Source organism: Atractosteus spatula, chromosome 5 (assembly GCF_055471065.1).
Source record: "Atractosteus spatula isolate fAtrSpa1 chromosome 5, fAtrSpa1.hap1, whole genome shotgun sequence".
Classification (NCBI taxonomy): Eukaryota; Metazoa; Chordata; class Actinopteri; order Semionotiformes; family Lepisosteidae; genus Atractosteus; species Atractosteus spatula.
The window spans coordinates 43691629-43713580 of record NC_142710.1 but is presented as its reverse complement, the minus strand read 5'-3'; the positions used below and the strand labels follow the sequence as shown (position 1 = coordinate 43713580).

General features: G+C 43.1%; 1 protein-coding gene across 2 annotated transcripts; it reads right to left on the bottom strand.

Annotated features, from left to right (window-relative positions):
- Positions 1–743: 743 nt before the first annotated feature.
- On the bottom strand, positions 744–15865 carry sncga (synuclein, gamma a). Of its 2 annotated transcripts, XM_088916648.1 has the most exons (6): positions 15549–15865; positions 10709–10750; positions 6219–6346; positions 5638–5655; positions 2867–2926; positions 744–2501 (listed from the first exon to the last, which is right to left on the bottom strand). In XM_088916648.1, exons 1-6 carry the CDS (start codon positions 15667–15669, stop codon positions 2490–2492), a joined length of 381 nt encoding a protein of 126 aa, XP_088772774.1. In that variant the 5' UTR covers positions 15670–15865; the 3' UTR covers positions 744–2489. The 2 variants fall into 2 exon arrangements, with proteins under 2 accessions (XP_088772774.1, XP_088772775.1); XM_088916649.1 differs by lacking the exon at positions 5638–5655.
- Positions 15866–21952: the final 6087 nt, after the last annotated feature.

Below are 21952 nucleotides of genomic sequence, written 5' to 3'. Positions count from 1 at the left end.
GCACATAATGAAATCCTTCTGATAGTTTATACCCAACAGTGAATTAAAAAAAGATTTTCTGTGACCACTCACACCCTGTCTGAGCTCCAGCAGGAAGACTAAGATGTATCAAAACCAGAACAGAGCAGTTCTGGAAGTGTGCCTACCCTGAAACTATTCGGTCCCTCAACTCAGAACTGTTACAAACATAATTTATTGAATTTGTGGGTTCTATTTTCACTGTAATGTAGCATCAAATTGTTTTTGTATATGATATGTGGATGTTTTTTATGATTTTTGCCTCTCTCCTTGTATCTGTCTTTTTATACAGTATATCTCTGTTATTTCAAGCGCACCACAAAAAATCCTAACAACCCAAAGGGTTGGTTTGGCAATAAAGTTGACTTTGACTTCTGACAAGCCAGGAACCCTTAATATGTTTGAATTCAGCAAGAGATGTGTTCTGTGACATAATGTATGCAAAGGCTCAGCAACATCAAAGCCATTGCTTGGCACCTGGGAAGGACATCTACAAGACAGTGCTACTCTCTAGGACCAATTCTGCATCACAACTGTCTATTTCTGAATCTGAACATTTGACTTTTCTGTGTTTTCTTTTGCATTTTGATGGGCCTTGGTATTTGTATTTCCAATGGTCAGATTTTAGAGCCGCACTTCCTTTTTGTGTCTTAATGTCCTCAGAGGCCCGGGTCACGATCTTCTGTCCATTCCAAAGTCACTCGACAAACACAACAACACTTGACTTTGTTTAGGTTTAAACAAAATTGTCTTTATTTAATTTGTTTTGTTTATAAAATCAGCTTCAGTCTGCTTTGTAATGAATGATGAAGGGGTTGGACAAGTATGTAAGTATGTGTCTATGTGTGTATCTGAGTGCTGTTAAGGCAACATGCAGTCTTTAGTTTCCAATGGCTTAATGAAATAAAATTTAAAATACGTGTTCTAGTGACCTAAAGTAGACAAGGATGTGCGGTGTGGCAGGGACGTGGAGCTGAGGGAGCAGAGGTGTATATGGATGTGTGCCGCTCGGGTGTATATGGATGGGTTTTCATCTTTTCTGTGGATTTGGGACTCCACCAATATACTGTCAGACAGTGCACAAATGGAAAAAGTTCAAGACACACAGTTATTCTACCCAGGTGCAGTTTCCTACTTAAATCTCTCCTGCAACAAACTGGAAACCCATTAAGGATGTTATAATAAATCTTGGATTAACATCCAAGGAACTGCAGGTCATTCTTGATTTGATAAATGTTGGAGTTCAGAACTCAATTGAATCAGAAAAGGTCTGAAAAAATGGTACTTATGGAAGAATAGGAAGGGGAAGACCACTGCTCTACAAAACGAACATTGCTAGATACATCTGAAATTCATCAAAAAGCACATAGTTGATCCACAAGGCTTCTGGAACAATGTTCTCGGGCCAGAAGAGTTAAAGGAGAACTGGTGGCACTGGCACATTGATGGCAGTATAGTGGTTTGGGGCTGTGTTGTTGGTTCAGGACCAGGACAGCTTGCCATTATTGACACAACCTTGAGTTCTGCATTGTATCAGAAGACTCTAGAGGAGAGTATCAGGCCAGCCATCGGTGACCTGAAGCTGAACCTAAAGTGGGTTTGCAGCAAGACAATGATCAGAAACATATGAGCAGATCTAAACCTCATCAAGATGTTGTGACAGAGACTGACGCAAGCTGTCTATGTGAGGCAGAGCTCACAGAGTTGAAGGACTTTCAATTAGTAATGAAACAAAATCATGCGTTATTTGAAGGTAAATAAATGTTGAAAGACTATATGTTTATGTCATTTGTTTCATCAGGTTGACTTTCTTTTAGTACTTAGATTAAGATCTAATAACATTTTAGGTCTCAAATACGTTAAATTAAAAAAAAACTAAGGGTTCATAAACTTGCTCAGTACTGCAGCTGAAAGTCAAAGAGCTTGCTTAGCCACACTGGGAACCTCTCAGAAGAAACACAGCAAGAGATCATCAGTGATTCTGCAGAAAAAGGAGGAGCCTTGTGGGCTGAAGGTTTATTCAGTTCTGGAGTTTTCTTTTCCTCTTAAGCAGAACTGCTTGAGCATTGAAGATTTTTCCTGTACTCTTGACAGTCAGCTATGTGTTTATCACTGCTGATGTTTACTGTTTAAATTCTGGACACATTGCTGGGTTGCCAGCAGTGCAGTGGACTGTCTCTATTGTTGGCACAGAGTGTGTGCGTCTTTACTTCCAAGGGTGATCATGACCACTGAAAAACCCTCTGAAAAGAGGAGAAGGGTAGGATGGTGGGTGGTGATCAATAGTGGAGGGGGGGGGATGGGGGCTGGAGGTTGAGTTGAGGGAAGTTTTCATTTTGTCTTCTTTAGGTCAACAGGTAATTAGTGGGAACACATCCTAGGACTGTGGAGCCTTCAGGTGGAGAAGCAAGCCCAAGGGCTCCCCCTGCTAGCTGGAAGGGGAGAGCTCCATTGTTCCCATGACAAAAGGGCTAGTGGCCCACCTGCGAGAGAGCGGGAGAGCCTGTCAGGTCCTGGATTGGTAGCTTACTCTTCTCCAGTAAATGTCACACATCATAGTTCTCCAAACAGGTGATCATTCGCCAGTGTTATACCCACAGGATGCCAGTCAGACCCAGACTGGGAGCTTTCAGCTACTAGTTCTTCCACTTGAGCCAACAGCAGGTCCTAAATATTTCATGCCTATTACTTAATACTGTGTAAATTTAACTGAAAAGCTGGAATTACCATATGTAAAATACACTCACCTTTCAAACCCGAAATAACCAAAACAATTGGGTTTTTATCACATCTCTTAAAAAGTGATGTTAAGGTAACAGACTGCACACACCCTCCCAATCCCTCTCACCTGCTCTACAGCGTCTGTAGCCTGCTCTACAGTGCCCTCTGGTGGACGGGAGAAGTCCTCCTGTGTGAAGGACAGAGATACACATTAGCAAGACTTCAGACAAGCTACTGTATACTGGCTGTTAGTGTCACAGCAGCGCAATCCTGGGCCAGGCTCATGTTCAGCATTGCAAAGGTTACTCATAGCAAAGCACAGGCTTTTTAGTGCAAATTAAGTTTCCAGTTTACCCCTTGATGAAATTAACAAGAGATTATCCCTCTTGGTACAGAAAAGCCCCACATGCAGAGAGCTCTAAAACTTCCTCCTCATTCCAGCCTGCCCAACTCAATGACTAAACATCATAATAACATGGAGGTGGAATTTCAGTGCACAGATGTTGTTATACCAGTAGAATTTTATATACACCTGCAGAATTAGCCCTGTCTTAACTTTGCATAGTCACAATGGTTTCAAGCCCACATTTCTACCAGTAACAAAAGAACAGTTGATGTGTTGGACAGTTCAGACTCACATGTTCTACAGACAAAACACGAAAATGTGACTCATTTTCCCTAGACACTATTTACTCTGATCAATGCCCAGAAGCTCCAGTGGAGCGCCTTGTCCACACACAGCACCGAAAGCAACCTCTGTCATGGTCTGATCCCCCTGAGCCTTGTAATCTGTGTCCTGTCCTGGGCACGCGTGGTGGGTAGAGGCTCTTGGATATCAACTGCCAACAACAGCATGAGAGCATCATAGTGTAAGGTGCCATAATCACAGAGCACTGAACAAGTATATGCACCTTCTGAAACTCTCTGCTGGATGAAGTAAAGGAAGATTTTTTGAAAAGACACATGCAGGCAGACACAGAAATACACAATCTGCACCTCTGTTTTGTACATACTGCTAACTGTACTACAGCTATCAACTCCGTCATCCTGCCTTTTGTATTCAATTTAGCTGAAATACTGATCTGTGCAATACTGATCTTTTATTACACTACAGCACTGCATGTTATTGGGTCGGACAGCTAATTACATTGCTGTGACTTCAAGGGCATACGTAAGACACATCCACACAGACAGTCACATCCACACAGAAAGCAAAATGGAAGAAATGTGATAAAGGGAGGAGAACTACAACAGTGAAAAAAAGCTGGGAACTGAAGGGTATTTTGGGAAATAGAAAATAGCAAAACGCCCCCCAGAAGATTAAAGGATCCAGAGATCAGATGAGCTCTCAGGTTGTTCTGAATGGCATCGCCCCATTGGGAGGCTGTGGGGGTGATGAGGTTAGTTGGTTAGACACATAGGCCCCTTTCGACCGCAATGCAGTTAGCTGCCGTTTTCTGCCAGAAGCAGGTCAGCGCTTGATGCCCCCACCCTTCCCCAGGCATTATCTCTCTCTCTCTGTGTCTGATCTCTCTCAAGTACATCTTACTGCTGCCGGACTTTCACATATTACAGGAGTCAAAATGACAACTCCAGGATAAGACAATACATCTTCAGTAAGACAACAATAGACAAATATCAAAATGCAAATAAAACAACTTTGTAGAACTGTTCAGTCTCCTGGTGTTGGAAAATATTTAGAACTTTTTCCACAAGACTTAATACAGTATACTGCCTTATATACACTAGATATTTCAATTGATGAAGTAAAAGAGCTCTTGACTGGAAATGCGGTAGTACAAAACAATTTGCAGTTAATTAGCACAATCATGAAAAACCAGGACTGAAATAAATTGACAGGAGGCTGTGAAGTCCTGGATCTTAGACACATCAGGCCCTGATTGGCCAGTCCTGGTTTGGTGTCAGTCCTCAAAGAAGCTTGCAAGAGTCAATTGTGATCAGATGGCACTCTGCCTCCTTGTGATTAACAGTTTATCTGCCAGGCTCTGGCATCGAAACAAGCATGAACTGTTGAGAAGGCAAATGAAGGGTTAAATAGTTTACATTTGAAGAGGAGTAATGAGGCAGGTTTCTCATGCATATTAAAGTGCAGATGTAGTCTATTCCAACAGCTTTCCTACTCTCAGGAGAAAACATGGCTCACACTTTCAACTCTGTCCATAGACATCCTGAGGCATTCAATATCCACTGTTGCAGGCCCTCATGGTTTGTGACTGGACCCAAACTTTTGACTCCTTCATTAAGCTAATTATTTAGGTTTTTGTGACCAATTGGCATTGTGACAATATAATTAGATGATGGCACTTGCTTCAAGGTACTGTATATCATCTGTAAAACATATTTTGGTAAATGAGAAGTTCCAACATTTTCTAACCATTTCCTGTCAAATAATTAATACTTATCTGCATCAAGGTGAAACCTCTCACCACCCTGTGTTTATAGAGTCTTTTATGATTTCTGTAGTACTACATAATTAGAGAACACAAGTGAATAAGACTTTGGTCTATTGCACATCAACTAGTGTCTATGCTGCTGGGTAAAATCACCACCTTCTACAACTGATCCAGAGTGGCAACCGCTCAAACAAGCTCATCAGTCCAGAGAACTGCAGAGGGATAAAACACATGCTGCCCCCCCAGGAATAGAGATTCACTCAGAGAGTCTCAGTAAAGTGTGCCACCTGCTATATTGACTCCTGGACACTGTGGTCCAGTGTGACCCAGCCTGGAGTTCTTCTCCCTTCCTGTAAGATGGCAGAGCAGCAAGGAGCCAGCTGACAGAGGGGGCATGGAGGGGTTGGGAACTACATGCTGTGCTCTCAACCTCCCCTTCCCACCTGACCCCACACCCTCCCTCTGCACCCCAAGTAAAAGGCACCTGGTTTACAGCGTCATCCTGTCACCAGCCACAGCCATGTTCCAACGGGGGGAGACAAAGATGACAGATTAACAACAGGACACATGCCTCTCTGCAGGGAGCTGCTGTGGGAAAAGCAGGACTCACTCCAGTCCTGCACGATGACAAACTGGTAACATGGCTTCCACAGTGCCTCGGGACGGTGCATTTACATTAATATTAGGAATTAACATTCATACATCAACGCTGAGCGAAGACAGGGCTTCAGTTTGCAGTAGGCAAAAGTAACAGGTCCATTTACTAAATTTACTAAATTCACTGGAATCTGAACATATTTCTCCTTGAAAAGACAGCATGAGTGATGGGATATATTTTCTTGTTAGGACAACTCTGTTGCGAAAAAGAAAGTGACAACGGTACAAAGGTAAAATATTTTTTGTTTCCTCAAGTGCTTTAACAAATGTCTTTCCTTCTGAGGGTGCGCATCACATAACTCCTTGTTGTTCTTCTCCATTTTTGTGCTTAACCCTATCACTGCTTTGACTTACTGAACCCCATACCATGAGGGAGGGCTGCCCCCCTTTGTTTGCCCTGCTACTCACCGGGTTCACAACTCCAGTGGAGGCCACGACGTTCTCCACTCCCTCCACTGTCTTCGCAGACACCTGGTTGGCGCTGCCCACCATGGTCTCGCCCACGATGTTGGCCTGCTCGGTGGTCTTCTGGGCCACTGCATCACAGCAAGAGCGCAACAAGACAGCAGCATCAGCATGAATAACATTGTTAAGAACAATACCACAACTGTGAAGATAAATGAGCTCCAGGCAAGATGTCTACTTGTTGTTCTTTACAACATTGTCGCTTTTGCAAAATATCATGTTCCAGTTTAGTGGGCCACTGCCTCCAGGCCTCAGCAAACCCTTCTGTTCCACTTCAGCTCTATGTAATTAAATCTTGGATTAAAAAAAATAATTTGATTTTCATAACTTAAAATTTCCAACTTTAGAGACAAGGGCCACTCAAGACTGCATAAATCCAGACTCAAAATAATACTTTGGCCCTTATTTTAACGGATGTTAAACCAATCAAGGTAGAAGCTTACGTCAACATCAACCACCGGATAATATTACCAATCTGGTGGATGGCCTGCAGACTGAATGGAACAACATTCTTGTGGTTTGTGTGCAATACCTTTGCAAGTCTTAACACATTTTCATGCATGTGTTTGACAAAATGGTAGGCACCACTGTGACTCTGATAGGTGCTCTTAAGCAAGTTGAAAGAAATGATGGAGTAATCCTTTCTGTGGTGGACTGCACGGCAATTTTTATAATCAGATTTGTCCCCTTTCTTGAAGATTGTCATGATCATAGCATACCTGAGGTCATCAGAAATTTCATCATTATTCCAGGCCCTCAAATAGAGGACATGGAGCTGTGATAAGAGTTTGAGTCTCAGAGTTACCAAGATACAAGAGTCTCAGTTGAGATGATCAGCCTTTTGAAATGCACCTTCTAACACATGTTAAAAGTTTCATTTTCCTTCACCATATCTCGTCTATTCAATCTCCTCTATTTAAATCTCAAAGTGCTTAGATCATAGATCATAGATGCATATTGTTGTCATGTCATGTCATTCGCCAAACCGCTTTATACTATATGATGTCATGGGAAGCCGGAGACTACCCGGCAAGCAACAAGCGCAAGGCAGGGTACACCCTGGACGGGGCGCCAGACCATCGCAGGGCAAGTGCAAGCCAGTCATACACTGGGACAATTTGGAGGCCACCGTAAAGGCCGAGGGGGGGAAATTTAGGAGTTCGGTTTAACGTCTCATCCAAAAGACGGCACCCACTACAGCATAGTGTCCCTGTCACTATACTGGGGCATTAGGACTCACACAGACCCCAGGGTGGGTACCCACTGCTGGCCCCATTTACACCACTTCCAGCAGCAACCATAGCTTCCCAGGAGGTCTCCCATCCAGGTACTGACCAGGCTTAATGCTGCTTAGCTTCAGTAGGCTGCAGAGTGATACCACTACTCATGCATATTGTTGACATATTTAATATACCTCTGTTGCTGATGCTCCTTTGAACTTCTGCCTTGAATTGTGTTTGATTCAGTTTATCTTGTTTGAAAGTGCCATTAATTAAGTGCCATTCTGCCAAATACCAAAGGCTTTGCTCTTGCTCTTACCCAACTCCTGCTTCTCCAGGTCATTTTTATCAAACTAGTCCTGATGTTTCCTGGTAGAGAACACCTTTCAGATGTTGAAAATGGTGGTCTTACATACAGTACATACTGCTAATACTTTGCCACTATTGTTGGTTTAAACTAATAGTCTTTCATTAAGGCACTGTTGAAGAGGTCTTCCTTGATTGATCCTTTGGTGTTGAACTTCCTTTGTCATTGCTCCTACTACAGTTGTTGCATGGGAGCCAGCTTGATGGGCATGGGAGAGTGGATAAGTCAATGAGGTGTCCTGAAATTGTCCATTCATGGCACAGTTTGAGGCTGATTGTGATCCAGGGAACAGACAGTGACATAGTGCCAGTGCTGTAATTGTGGTTTTTCCCATGATGTCTTGGTGATGATGCATTTAGTCAGGTGACGGATACAATTGACGATAGTTCTGTTGTAGACGTTTGAGTACCCGTCCTTGCATCAGAGTTGTTGAGAAGAATAATTCTCTCACTGGCATGTCAAAAAGGACAACTGAGTTATAAAGTGCTCTTTGATTTTGATAGATGTTTCTTTCCAATACATTGATTCCATTTCACTCCTGGCTTTCACGAGGCACCACTTACATGGTCCTCACTGTCAGCTCCAGGAAAAATGTCAGGATCAATGTAAAGTCACCAAACCAATAGCACAGTAGAGGATCATTCCTGAAGTATGGATGGTCCCCAAAATGTATATCTCCTCTTCACCTGTTTCATATATGAGCAGTAATTCTAAGTAATGGACCCATCAAAAACCCCTCTGAAGTTAAAACAGGAGTCAAGCAAGTCTCTGTCGCTACTCCATATTCCATATCATCTTGGAATTCCATATACTCCCGTATTCCATATTGTTTTGTTGCATCTGAGGAGATGTAAGCTCTCAGGAGACAGAAAACAATGTGCTGGCTCCTATCCTATCTGATTCCAATCAGGAGCAAAGGCCACCCCAGTTTGGGTCTTTGAGCTCCAGTACACTGACAATGTTGTAGCATGTTCTCACGCAAAAGCAAATCTTCAAGCATCTGTCAATATCTTTACTGAGACACACAAGGAAATGTGAGTGATGCTTAACACTCAGAAGAATAAGTTCTCTCAACAACAAGCTCTCAATTAGTGGTCCCCAGTTCCAAAAACTCAGACTGAAAGACTGGAAGACTTTTTTTTTGTCAATTTTAGCCATCTATGCTGAGCATGTCCAATAAGTCATCTTGTGTAGATGAAATGAACAAAAATTTTGCAATTTTTCTTTCCTATCTAAGAAAAATTGGCATTTGAAGATTGCAACATCAAATCTGAACACAAACTAATGGGCTGCTGAGCAGTCATAATCCTCAAGCCACTCTATGAAGCTTAGATAATGTGTCTCAAAACATTGGAGAAGTATCATAAACATTGAGTCCTCAAACAAACAAACTAACATTAGCATCCTTTCACAAACAATCACGACAATTATCAAGACAATGATCTTCCCACATTAAACTCATTAGGTCAACCATTTTGTCTGGGTGTCCAACTCCAGACTCTTTTTTTGACCCTTTTGACCCAGTTAAATTAGATTTGAATAATGGCACAGACTTGCACTAAGATTTGCATTAAGTATAACATCAACAACAGCTCAAAAGAGACTCTGACTTCGGATTTCCCCAGATGGTGGAAGAGCCTGCTGGAATGATCTCATCTCCTTGAAACCACATGATGCTACAAGAAAAGGCCAGAACTTTAGAAATACATCAAGGTACCAGGGCCATCCATTCTCCTGGAAAAACATGGCCCAAACTGCAGCAGATGTTGTCTATCCAAAACTTATGAGCCATCTCCTGTCACGATCATAAGTTCCTCTTCTGAAGGGCGCTCCAGCTCTTCCTTGTTTGTGTTCATTCTTATCACCCGCCTCCTGTTCCAGCCCCTTCCTATAAAAGCTAGACACTCCTACCAATCTGGGCTCAGCTTTGGAAGATGGATGCCCGGAAGCCTGCCTACCAGCGAGCCTAGGAGTGGTCTGACAGCATAGGCTTCGCAACAGCGTCCTGACCATCTGGGTCTTGGAGCGCCTGGCCCCGTTATCCCATTTTATTTCCTTGACCCTTCACCGGATCCCGCTTCGGCTTTTAACTTTAGTTTTGTCTGTCTTGGGTGGATTACCCAGCTCTGGACTTTTGCTTACTCTGGATCTCCCTACGGACTCCCTCTGGATTGTCGCATGGACCACGCCCCCCCCCGACCACCAGCGCACCGTCGACACGCCCCCCAGTTCGTCTACCAGCCCTGCTCCTGGTCTTCTTTCCCCGTGTTTGTTACACTCCCTTCCGGATTTTGCCGTCTGCATAGGGTCCTAAAAAACGCTTCGTGACATCTCCAGCCTTACAGATGAGAATCATCCTTAACTGCTAGGGATGCCAAGAAAGGACAAAGCCTCACATTGATCACGTATGCGGAGGCACATGACCACACAACACTTTCAAACTTTGCTAGAATTTCTATACAAATACATCCTCAATGAAATGGGTTCACAATCCAAACATATGTAAATCTAATATCTTCTGAGTAATGTTTGCTGAATCCCAAATGAATGAATCCTGAAACAGCTACAGGTGCTACCCAGGATATAGGAAATGCCTTCAATGTCTACAGGCCAATTGAATTGCAAAAGCTAGAAGACATGTGTATGGATGAAAAGTCACAAAAACAATCTGCTTGGCTACTGCTGACCTTTGTTTTCCATGATTAAATGGGTTCAAGACCAGAAGCAAAGAAATGTCTTTTGTCTTTAGGCGCACTGCACAGAACAACATCATCTATTGGAAAGAGATACAGCATAACATGAGTAATGCAAACAGCTCCAACAATACCCCTCTGGCCGGGCCATACCTGTGTTTACACTGTGTACCACACCTTCCTTTGTCTTAGTACCTGTCAGGAAAAAAAGGAAAGGAAAGTTACTTTTCTTTTCTCTACAATTAAACAGTACACATATCCTTCCTTTTCAAAGGCTCTTCTCCACCAGCAGCAATAATTGTGACGAGGCCTCTGAACAAACTACTGCACTGAATTTGCATTGCTTACCCAGAATTTCATCATGTTTCCTCTGTGCATTTACTCTGCTGTGCTATTGATCCCACAAGCAGGCTGTGTTTAACAAACTACTCTACTGTTTACCTCCCTTTTACCATCACTTCATCACTTTTCTTTTCTCATGACAAACATCTGGAAGTTGAAAAAGAATGTTGTTACATGATAACAGCAGGTCATTCTGCCCTTCAGTGTTTGATGCTCAGGCAGGATTTCTTTAACTCTGTGTCACTTTCATTGGAAAATCTAATCTTATATCAGAAACATTTTCGTGAAAACATGGAAAGGCACTAGCCAGGTATCATCTTTGAGAAAAAAAATATTAAATGTATTCCAATTTAGAATCATTCACAATGTGTCATACCAGGTTGTGTATATGTACTCATCAACCTGTAATGACAAATGAGTAACTTTACACAGTCAAAAACATCAGTAAGAATTAAAATGAATACAATAAATTTATTATCTTCTTACACAATTACTTTAAAATGTGTGACCACCCTGCAGTTAATACTATCATATAAAAGTCCAATTGGGATTTTCTTTGAAGTTACTTGCAAACAGCAGAATTTTGCAGGAACTAATATTCAGTGATAGACTCTGATAAGATAACTATAGTAATTTTGTACTACTGGTAATGGCATGTGTTTGCTTCTTGTAAAATATTTGAGAACATGGAGAATGGAGAATCCCAGACTTTTCTAGTCTCCTAACTATTTCAGTAACTTGCTGTTGTTGGGATCACTCATTGCCGAAGCACTCAGTATCTGAGCTCAGAGCCCCCCACAGGGACCATCCTGATACCAAATTTAACTTCAACCAGCTTTATTGTCAGGAGAGATCAATTACAGTGCTGCCAAAGCAATAATTATTAGTAATCACATATACTGCAATAACATAATAATTAGAGGGGCTGATTCTGCATTCCCTGGGTTGTGACAGGGGATCACATACTGAATTGCAGCTCTATTGAGTTTTTTCTGACCTCTCTGGGCAAACAGGTCTGTCTGTGTTCTCCAGATTCAGTGGCCGAGCTGTGGTCGCTGAGCCATCAGCATACTGCTGTCTCTCACCCTTGTCAGAAACTCAACCAGTGTGAATTGTCTATTAAGGGTCCAGTAGAATTCCGGTTTTTCCTAATGTCTGAACCCCAAGGCTGTGTAAAAGCCCAGTCATTAATGTCTGCTCGCTGGCACACAACAGTCCGTTCTTTTTATTCTTAAGGGGTGAAGTGGGCTCAATTTGATCATGAGGTTGATTTAATATATAGTCTTTATATGTGTCTTTTATACCTTTAAGTTACTGAAGTTACCTTGCTGTCTGCTGCCTGTGTGTCTCAGCCTGCTACAAATATGTGTAACAAATGTGGTTTGATCTATTCTGCTTGACAGTAAAAAAAGTAACAGTAAAATAGTTTCAGAAATGTAAGATACCTGATGATTTAACTAAATAAAGAAAAGTGGTGGAAATTCTTATTTTGGCAATTCATGTAATTGAATAACTTTGCTAGAGAGACACTAAAGTGTGCCAAATCTGTTAACTTAGTTGATTTATCTTTTTTTCCAAATTAGAGGCAGCTTTGTTTGTAAAGGTTAGATGTCACTTGCTGGGGTGTCATTCCTCCAGGTGTTGTGACCTTCTGCCAGGAACTTGGCATGATTCTTGACCACTGTCACACAGTTGCTTCCCTACATGGTGTAGTTCTGAAATGACCCAGTGTGTCACACACTGACATGAGAGAGTGCCACGCCTTTCTGGTGCTCACCCACACCACTCCAAGATCCCCTGAAGACAGATGCAGCTCTGTTCCTCTCAGACCCCTGCAACAAAGTCTGTGATCTGATCACATACAAACAGAAACGCCTCCACAACTTCATACACTACAGAACATGGCATTATTACGGCCCTAAACAAGCGAACCATTTACTGCTATCCTTTGATGAATGCACACATTAATATGACTGCTTACAAAGTTTATTGCTGGAAGGCAGGATTTGTTACATTTTATTCTATCCAAAATTAAAAATCCATCTAAAACACAAAATTTACAATAAAGTAAAACACAGACCTTTTTCGGACCTATGCCAGACCTTTATAGCCAAAAGCTATACAATTTATACCCTGCAACTCACAATTAACAACCCACTGAAGTTCAGCAAGTGTGAGCCTGGTCACTACCTGGATGGGAGACCTCCTGGGAAAGCTAAGGCTGCTGCTGGAAGAGGTGTTAGTGAGGCCAGTAGGGGGTGCTCACCTGTCCTTCAGATGAGACATGAAACTGAGGTCTGTGATTATTAAAAATCTTAAGGTGTGTCTTGAAAAGAGTAGGGGTGTGATCCCAGTGTCCTGGCCAAATTTTCCCCTGGCCTTTACCAATCATGGCCTCCTAATAATGCCTGTCTATGAATGGGCTTCATTAGCCAATCAGCAGAAGCTCAGCTCAGACAGTCAGTTAGAACAGCATTCTGGAGTCTGTGTCTAGAGAAAAAGGAAAGCATCTACAAATCAATTAAGGTGTACAGAAGCTCTTTGAAAACAGGAAAATTATTTGCTAGTAACTTCCATGTCCCCAGGTCCGCCTCATGTGGGTTTTTGAAGAATCGCAGGGAATATGTAGAAGGAAAGCTCCCAAACATCACTCCTGCAGGGCCCTAGCACTTGCTATTCATTTGTAGCTCTGAGGATACTTTGTTTAATTGTCGGATTCATTGGAGAGCTGTGAGCTGTGACCTTTAGGAAGGCAAACTTCAGAAGATAATGGGTCTCAACTAAACCACTATACTTGAGTACACCTTTAACTATTAACTACTAGCTAACACCAGAGCATAGCATAACATCAAGAGACTTCACGATATCTGACTGGACTAAAGAAAGTACAATGCTCCTTTATATTAAAACAAAATCTCCCTAGATTTCGTATCGTGCTTCTGCGTTTGTATAAAATTGAGCCTTCTATAAAAAAAAACTAACAGCACAGTTAGCAGATATGAGGGTGATTGTGTCTACTCCATTTTGTGGCTGCTGTTGTGTTGTGCAAACTGCATGTTTTTGACTTACTGCTCATTCCTGTACCATGGGGCTTGCCTACCATTGGTTAGAAAGAGGGTCAGTGCACTTTTCTGTTGTTATGAATATCAATGCCATTTCCTGATGAGAAAGAGAGGAGTCAGTAAATACCCCCAGCTGCTGCAGGTACTGTGAGCTGAACGCAATGAGAAACAAGTGCCTTGAGGGTGGAGGGTGGCACTCTGACAAGTACATGGGTACACTGCCTTCCAAGAGCACATGGCTGATTGATGTCACCAAGGTCACTCCCCCTAGTGTGGCCAATCTTGCATTAGTGCCTGATCAATAACCTTTTTGCAAGGTTGCCACTGCGGTCTCAGACGTGCTTCATAGCACAGTGCTGCACAGGGCTGCTGCAGTCTGGCTCCAGGTCGGCAGCATACCAAACAAACAGCAGTGAGGGCATCGTTTTCAGAAGCGTGACGTTTAGAGACAGGTCACCGTGCGACAATTCACTGCTTGATAGCTGGTTTTGCAGAGACATGTTTTATCCCAGCAATACCCGGCTGTGGTGACATCTCTTGTTCTGCATGTTAGGAGACACCATTCAAAAGCTCAGAACAAAATAACTATGATATTATATTTATAAAAAGTGTAGGCATGCAAAATTTCTGTAAAAACATTTACACTATATGAAAACAAAATTAAAAATGCTTTGGTGTGAAAGAAATATCTGATTTGGAAAATAGAACATGAATTTATGTTCAATAGTCTTACAATCTGGTTCTCAGTGTTTATTCACTGGCACATTCTTGCACACAGAATCCTGCAATGTCTGTTCTAGAGATGCTGTGATGGGAATATGAGGGCAGGACTGTGTTCTGTAAGTCTCATCTCTGCTAACTCTGCAGTCTCATGACCCAAAAGTGCTCCGTCGTGCCTCACTCTAACACCCGTTAGAAAGCATTATTATAGCTTACTAAAAAACAGAACAGATCAACCACATCATATTATAAATCATGACTACGGCAATATTATTACTCTAATGCCATCAGCATTAGAAAAACATTGTGAAAAGCAATTTGGCTGTGCCGATGTGCCGATGTACCAAGGTGAATGTTTAAAATGGACGCCTCCTCCAGAAGTAGACTGCTGACCTTCAGCAGTATACTGCAGCCTAGTCCCTAAAACACAGAAAGGCAGCAGTCCTGTACAACCACATTCTGGGACTTTAAATACTTTCTACTTATGATTATTGTGGGATTTTGCCCTATGCCAAAGAACCCTCCACATACTTAAAACAGTATCAGAAAACTAGGGAACAAGAAGGAGTAAGTGACTCTCTTTCTGACCCTTGTCCTCAGCACCTCTATCCCTTCCCAGACTCTGTTCTTCCGCTCCAGTCAGAGACACCACACCCTGCTGCAACACCTAGCCCCTGCAGTCTCTGACCGGCTGCTTGCCTGCAGCTCTCGAGGCTTGGAGTCTCACTGCAATTGCAGAAACAGCCCCAGAGAAAGGAGCTCTGCACAGCGCCGGGATGCTTGGAGGGCTCAGTATGTGCCGTTAGGAGGGCTCTGTCCTGCCAGTGGACGGTTTCCATCTTGTCTCTCTGTCGGCCCCCAGTACTCACCTACATACATGACCCCTTCCTTGGTCTTGGCCGCTGCCTCCTCCACTCCCTGCTTGGTCTTCTCGGCGGCAGCCACCACCCCTTCCTTGGCTATGGAGAAGCCCTTCTTCAGCACATCCATCCTGGGCTACAGAAGTACAGGCGCTGTCCCGTGCAGAGTGGTTTCCTCCTCCGAGGGTCTGTCCGTTACTTAGAGAGTAGCTTCTGCAAGAGGGGCCACCGGTCGCAGAGGCAGCGGCTGAATCACAGGGAGAGCGAGCGCGAGACAGCGAGAGGAGGGAATGCAGGGAGACTGGTCCCTCTGGATGCTGCAGTGTATTTAAGTCGAACAGCACCCCCCACATCCCCCCTCCTCTCCTGCATCATGACTGCTCACTCCAGCACACACACGCCTTCTCTGGGCAGGCTGGCTGATTGCATTATTAATAAGATGGGCTGTGCAGAGGAAATTCTCTTGGTTTGTAAGCATATCTGTGTGATCACTTACCTGTTTTGTTTAAGGGGGCAGTAAAAAAACTCTATAAGCAGGCTTACAACGGCAAAATATAAAAGAAATGTAACTTCAAGCTGTAGGCAGAAAACTTACACTCATACAATAATATTCACTCATCTATAAAGTCTTTCTAAACAGGACTTATTTCTCAATCATACATTCTCTGCCCTTATTGGATTCTACCATTCTAGACACTGACAGATGCTTTAGGGAACAAACTGTTTTAACATGAGAACAGCCAAGAGTTGTCTGTAGTTGTAGTTCAGGTGGGTAGCTGCGTCAGCATGCGTAGGCTGCAAAGGAACAAGTAATAGGTTTATTCCATGCTGAAAAAAAGAAAGAGAACACAACGTTTCGGCCGTGGAGCCTTCTTCAGGTGTGAGGTCCTGTCCTCAACTCTCTGTCCTCAACAACTGTCCTCACACCTGAAGAAGACTCCACGGCCGAAACGTTGTGTTCTCTTTCTTTTTTTCAGCATGGAATAAACCTATTACTTGTTCCTTTGTCTGTAGTTGTACAGATATCTATACATATTCAAGATATATAAATATACTGAGAAATGTGTTTAAATGGCATGCCAAAATAATGTATATTACCAGTGGAAAAGCAGAATGACTCTCTGTGATCCCGTGGTGAAATACTAGTAACCCCAGTGCTCACACAGTCTGCGAAGGAATACTGTATATGTATTTCACTTGTCCATGGAAATTAACCAGTTATGGTTATGGCATTCTTCACACACTAATAACAACCCACTAATTAACTCCCATGATCCTCATCTGTTTACGAGCTGACAGCTGAGGTTGTTTTAGGAAGAGCAGGAGTTTGGGGAACTTGTAAACTATTCAGAATTAGAAAACCTGCAGCAGAGGTTTCATATTTTCACCCCAAGGGGCATGGCTTTGTCATGTGCCTTTGATTCACAACATGGGCAGGAATGTGTATTTTCTTTTTCAATCACTTGACTCCCATAAAATGCTGTTTCACTATAAACTCTCCATCTCTAAACACTCTGAGTGGAGACAGACCACATGAGGGAGAATTCATCTTCACAAGAATATATTTCCCTTTTTCCTGAAGCCCAACTCTTTGAAGATAGCATTGTTTACTGGTGCCCTTGTCCAATGCTAAACCCAGCTGTGACTCCAAGTGGCTCACACCTGTGCTGGAGACTCCGTCCCCTGCCTCCTACCTCAGTCTGTGAGTGTGATAGCTTGAAACACTTAAAATAACCATAATCAATCCAACGGACTGCCACAGGAGTATCACCGTAATATTTTCCGTTCTTCAACTGACATCTGATAACGTTCACAGGTATAAATAAAGGTCCTGTCATTGTCCCTAACCCTAATCTTCACATAGCACTATCTCTAATGATTATATGACCAACATCAGAATTCAGAGGAAGTGTGTGAAACTCTTTAACCCCTATTCCTGTCTATAACCTCAGCACTTTACAGAACAACAACTGCAAAAAAGAACATATTGAGAGGAGATAGTAGATTGCATATTGAATATGGTAGGAAAGCAAAGGGGTACACCAGTACAGAACCGGTTAAATAAAACTCCTCCTAGAAAAGAAGGTCTAGATTTGAAATTCTACATTTGAAATATCTAGATTTGAAAGAGCTCAGGGAAGATGACTCTCTGATATCCTTAGGGATAGAGTTCCAGAGCTTTAGGGTGCATCAGGAGAAGGCCATGTCACCCACAGAGTGAAGACAGACTTGGAGGACAGACAGGAGATCAGAGCTAGATAAAAGAAGGTTGCAAGGTGGGTAGTAGGACGATATTAGTTCAGAAGGGTACAGAGATGCCAAACCAAGCAGAGCCTTGTTTGTGAACATCAGGATTTTGAAATCGACCCGAAACCTGACAGGACTCTGACAACCTGACAGTGTAAGGACTCTAGGTTAGGAGTAATGTGATCACTTACATTAAAATGTAAAATGGCTGACCAGCTTTTCAGCAACAGTTAGAGACAACATAGTATATAGTCTGGCAATATTTCTGAGATGGAATATTTCTGAGGCAGAAGAATGGTGTTTTTATTATCATTTACAATCATCATGGGACAAATAGGTTAAATATCACCCCCAAGTTCTTTAATTTAGATAGAAACTCAAGTACAGTACAATCCACAGATAGGGTTACAGCATTGGTTTTACAAAGTTAATGGGAGATGCCAAGAACCATGACTTCAGTCTTGTCACAGATTAGAGTAAGGAAATTTTGAGTCATCCATGTTTTTATGTTAGAGATGCAATTAGAGAGAACAGAGACAGCCACATCAGGGTAAGGTTTGGTATGGACGTAGATTTGAGTATCATAAGTGTAGAAATGATCATTTAGACCATATGATCTTTATAGCTGACCAAATGGAGAAAAGTAATTGCTGAAAAGTAAAGGGCCCAGTATTGAGTTCTGAGGAACACCAGTCTTAACAAGTCCAATTTCAGAGCTAAACCCGCCAAGAGATACAAAATGACAGTGATCAGTGAAATAAGAATTACACCATTTAAAAGCAATGTCAGTAACTCTTGAAACAGTCTCAATATGAGAAAGAAAGATATTATTGTTTACAGTGTCAAGAACCTGAGCTCAGACATGGTTTACAGTTTCAAAAACTCCCCTGTACCTAAACGTTCTCTGTCCCTAACAGTCCCCTGTCCCCAACAGTGACCCTGTCCCTAACCACAGGCTGTCCCGTGTCCACAACAGTGACCCTGTCTCTTACAGCAGGCTGACCTCTGTCCCTAACAGTGACCCTGTCCCTAATAGCAGGCTGTGCCCATCCCTAACAGTGACCCTGTCCCTATTAACAGGAGTACAGTGTGTATTCCTGTGCTATTCACTGTATGTAATGGAACATCATTTATTATTACCCTTCTGTTCTGCCTGTCTGACAGTTTTTTTTTCTTGCAGCCTTGCTGTCATTCTGTTTATGTGTGTCCTCCTACTTGCTGTTGACCTAGACTTTGTGACTTAAATTGCTATTGTGAGTTCTGTGTGCTCTTTTGTCTCTGTGATCTTTAGGAAGATAACCCAAAGTTATCCATGGGTTTATGTGTAGTTACCACTGTGTCTGGTTCCAAGGAGGAGTGCCAGTGGCCATTTCAAGATGCAGGTAAAAGTCTAAAGCAGGACTTCCCCCATCCTGACCTGTCAGTTCTGACTCAGCCACACTAGAGCCTTTAAAGGGAGACAAGGTCTTCTGCTTTCTGCTCCAGCTGGGCTCTGAGAAGCCTATATGCACACAATATTTACTGAATTGGCTCTTAAGATGTGAGTTCTCATCTGGAAGGATCTCCATAAAGCCTCTGTACCACAGAACCTGTGAAGGTTTGGACAGGAGAGCCCTCCATGTGGCAGGCCTCTGGGAGTAGGAGGGTCGGTATCACTGAAGGACACTGCAGATGATAACTTTCAGAGTTGGAAACTGGGATTTTACACCAGTTTGGTAACAGTGTCAGGTGTGAGTATCTCTGCTGTGGACATTTAACAATCAGAAAAGGCACTTGAACCACATTTCAACAATTTCCATAGGATACAAACAGAAATTCTGAGCACATTTGACTTCTTTTCATGGGTCTGCTGCTTAAACTGCAGAGACATGCTAAGCATGTTTGAAATTGTAAAAAAGCTGAATCATTTGTGCGATCCATTATTGAAGGGTTTTGAGTTCCTCTCAGTTGTTTCCAAGGTAGAAGGCCTGATTAAGCACTTCAGCTCTACAGGCCTGCAGTGGCCAGTGCCCCTGGGGCCCCAGGCTCCACTCTCTTCTTGTTGGCTGAAGGCCACAACAGGAGTATTAATAGAACTGCTAATTTGTCAACATGGTGCAAAGATGTGTGTTGTTACTAGCTCTCATAGGTCTGCGGTGATCTCTTCTCCCTGACCAGGGGGCCAACCAGCTAGTGGGCAGATGAGCACAGAAGACAGCAGCCAGGGCTCCAGAGACATCTCTCTGCAAAATAATATCCACTTCTTACACTCTCCACCGGCCGAAAGACAAAGCCAGCAGCAAACTAAAGCCGTGAAAACAGCCTGGACTGAAAGATTAAAGATGTGCAACCTCTGGAGAAAGGTTCTACGGTTTTAATTATGCTAAACCCAGCATCAGACTGTCCAGGGAGTTTGGGATTTGTGAAGAGTCTTCACTCAGTCTTCACTCAGGCAGCAAAGAGTAAAACCAGCATTGCAAATTGAAGAAGTTAAGTCACATTTAAAAAGAAGACATTTTCTGAAGTCAATATTTTAAAAAATAGACAACAAAGGCATCTTATCACACTTTCCCAGTTTTGACAGCTGCAATGTTAGACACCTGCTTCTAGAGCAGGTGTATCCAGTACTGGGGGCAAGTTTCCAAGGTCTCTTTAATGAGAAACCGAAGAGCTGGGAGAAGCTGATAAGCTGGTCCAGTGAAGCCAGTAACCAGATGATTTCACTGAATTAGTGCTGAGCTGGAATGAAAACCTGCAGGCCCACTGGCCCTCCAGTACGAGGACTGGATACCCCTGTGCTGGAGGACTGGATCCTTTAGACATGGGTCACTGGTCTGGCTGGGCAGTCATAAAGCCAGTTAGGATACAACAGGTTTGTGATCTTGCAGTGACCCTGCACCTTACTAGGCTAATGTGAGCACAGTGAGAGCTACATCGGGCCATCCCCAGCTGTCCAAGCTATGCTGCTGATGCTGTTGGCTCAGAGTGAAAAGTGTTCTGTCACAGAGTATGTCCATGCAGGCCTGAGGGCAGGAAAATGAGACAGACATAAACACATTTGAAATGCATTCAAAACATTCAGTCTCTGCTCTATGAAGCCCTTGTGCTGCAGTCTTGAGACAGAATGAGCCTGCAGAAATCCTGGCCATTGCAGAGCTGCACAGAAGACAGCAGCCACAAAGAGGTAGAGACATAAATAATCATCATGGCAACTTGCTCATTACTGAGCTGCAGCAGCGGCTCGTGAAAGTGCCCATTAGCAGGAGGGTACAAAGTACTTCACAGAGGGCTGTGGCATTTCCCTGGTGACCACCCTGGCATGCACTGTGGGTAGCGCAGAGCTGCACAAAGCCATTTCAGCCCCCTGTTCCTCCTTACTGAGTGCTGTTGCCAGAGAGAGTCCTGACATATTAAAATGAGCAGCCATGAGCTGCAAACATCTGTCCTCAGCTCAAAACAGCTTAAGCTCGGACTGAGCCCAGCAGTGGCTGATTCCAGGCTGCCAAATGAGCTTCAACAGCATTTCAGCACATTCAAGTAAAACTAAAAATTGTTTACCTTAAGGAGAGACAAGTTAATATTACTATCAGAAACCATGAAAGGGTGAATTACCATTAAAAGCCTTGGGTTTAGATAACAGTAAAGCTGGCCTTCTTCTGATAAGGTATCTTTGTGTGTAGTGAGAGAGAGCTGTTTAACCCTGGCACTGTGCACCGCGTGTCTCTGCCTTTTCTAGGTCAAAACAAACAGTGAATGGGGGCTTTTCACAGGTCCCTTCACATTGAAAAATGGACAACTGTGTACCATCAGACTATTACAGCCACAGGATAAGCATCAGCAGGCTTTAACTATTAACATGGTTCTTGGTCCTGTTCAATGTGTTCACTGCCAAGAGTCAGGCAGACTAAAATGTAAGTTGCTTCCTAGGAAGCAGTTCAATTTGCTCTATTACAGTACAGCATCCTCGCCCCCTCCCCCTTACTCCCTCCGCCAGCACCAACACCCTTCCAGCTGGCCAATGAATGGACCAATGGCAACAGCACTGCAGCAACCAGCCACTCATTCCCATAATCCTTAGCTGCAACCACGCCCTGCAAACTGGCGTATTTCTGCAGTCACTCCCACAATCCAGTGCTCCAGATGAGAATATGCTAGGACAGCACTTTAAGCTCTAGGAAATAGAGGTT